The 1,764-nt window shown below is 44.6% G+C and overlaps 1 protein-coding gene across 1 annotated transcript; it reads right to left on the bottom strand.

Moving 5' to 3' along the window:
- Positions 1–402: 402 nt before the first annotated feature.
- On the bottom strand, positions 403–996 carry LOC309833558 (receptor-binding cancer antigen expressed on SiSo cells-like; the record flags this gene model as incomplete). The annotated part of the gene is made up of 1 exon (XM_082671949.1): positions 403–996. One exon carries the CDS (start codon positions 994–996, stop codon positions 403–405), a length of 594 nt encoding a protein of 197 aa, XP_082528075.1.
- Between the last annotated feature and the right edge of the window lie 768 nt (positions 997–1,764).

The raw sequence follows: 1,764 nt of genomic DNA, 5'->3' as shown, positions 1-1,764 counted from the left end.
TATAGACAGCAGAGTTCTTTCCCACCATAAAATTTACACACATTTAATTAGCTAGAAACACTAGCTTGAAGAGGTACTGATCTGTTCCATTTGTAATAATTTCTCTACAGCAAACAATTGTATTATAGTTGGAACATGTTGAAGAAAATATTAACTCACATGTCTTTTTTTGTTGAGTCTCAATCACTAAGAGTTCAAGGGACTTTGAGAGAACCCTGGTGTCCTGCATGGCCTGATGAATGCATTAAAATCAAGCAGTGTATTTGTATTGTGAAACTACTCTTAGCTCCATACGAATGTTACTTGGGTTGTGGAGCTCATGTTTCTCGTACTGACACTATGACATCTGAAGAACATTTTGTCATGAAAGTTTCACACCAATTTTGTTTTGTTCTTTCTTCATTAGCCCCTGTGCGTCCTTTTCCATTTTCTTCCTTTGCTGTTCTGCTGCTCTATTTTCTCTCTCTTCTGCTGCCTCGGAACTTCTTTGGCTTGCCAGGCCGCATCTTCTTCTTCTTCCCATGCATTGGTATTTTCCTGCCAGGTACCCAAGTCACCTAATTCAGGAGACTGATGAATAAAAGGCATATCTTGCGTAACTGCTAGTCTACTAGAGAAACCCGTGCTACCATCTGGGATGCCAAAATTTAATGGTTCTCTCTTCTTAATAATGATTTTCTGGGTTTTCCTTATAGCTGGTGTCATGTCCTTAAAATAGTCAGGTTCCAGTTGTTCTAAAGCATTTTGCTGTGTTGCCACATTCCCATTCCCTCCTTCAATCTTTACACTTGTGGGTGCATCTTCATTCCAGGAAGCCCACTCTTCAACATCTGTCTGCTTAGGAACTGATGAATAATCAACTGTAGTTGGCAAAATTCTTTGGTCTCCACTTAATTTCCGTCCTCTGCCAGGTCTGCGTATTAATATCTTTAGGAATGAGAATACTGTTGCTAGGCAGGTACAAACTTTAAATAACCGAAACTGTGTGATACCCATGGTGGGAATCAAAACCTGCCCCTTCCCCTCCCCGCCTGCCCGGCGGAGGCTCCCAGCGGCTGCGGGCTGCGCGCGCACACAAGGCGCGCGCACGCGCACTGCTGGTCGCTTCCTCGAGCTTGCGCTCCGCTGGCTCAGTCCCAGCCCCGCTCATTCAAAGCTGGGCGCGCGCTCTCTCAGCCGCCGCTGCTGCCGCGCAGCTGCAATAGCCGCCCCCTCGTCGGGAAACCCTCCCCCAGTCCCTCCTCCTGCCTCTCCTCCTTCGCCCTCGAAGGCGGCTCTCGGTAATTCAACTCCATTATTTTACATTCTTTTTTTTTTTTTTTAGTTCTTATAGCACATAAAATTTTAAGATAGTCCCCCAAACACAGCTTTATTTTCTTCCTAGTTTCCTGTCATTTCCTGAAAATAATACATTTGTTTTTCTTATTATATGAAATTAGCCTTCTTATATACAAGCCACATATAGGAAGTTGTAGCCTCGGCTTCTGAAGAGGGGAAGATATGAAAACCCATGACTCTTCCCGCTTCCGTGGACTTAGGGCCATGCTCTTATTTAAGATCCTCTAAATCCCGTTGACAGGACCTCACCCGCTGATACTGTGGCTTGCCTCGCGTCTAATAATATCCTGGATCTGGATTTCCTTTCAGATGTTTCTAAATTTGATTCCCCTTCGTTTCAGCCACAGAGCAATCCCAGAGGAAAGGGCAAAGAAGGTTATGATCCTTTTTCACCCCCTGGGAATCTTAGAAACCCAAGAAGGGATT

The sequence above is a fragment of the Grampus griseus genome (assembly GCF_964374135.1).
Source record: "Grampus griseus genome assembly, chromosome: 15".
Taxonomy (NCBI): Eukaryota; Metazoa; Chordata; class Mammalia; order Artiodactyla; family Delphinidae; genus Grampus; species Grampus griseus.
The sequence above is the reverse complement of the archived record's forward strand: the minus strand, read 5'-3'. Positions and strand labels throughout refer to the sequence as shown.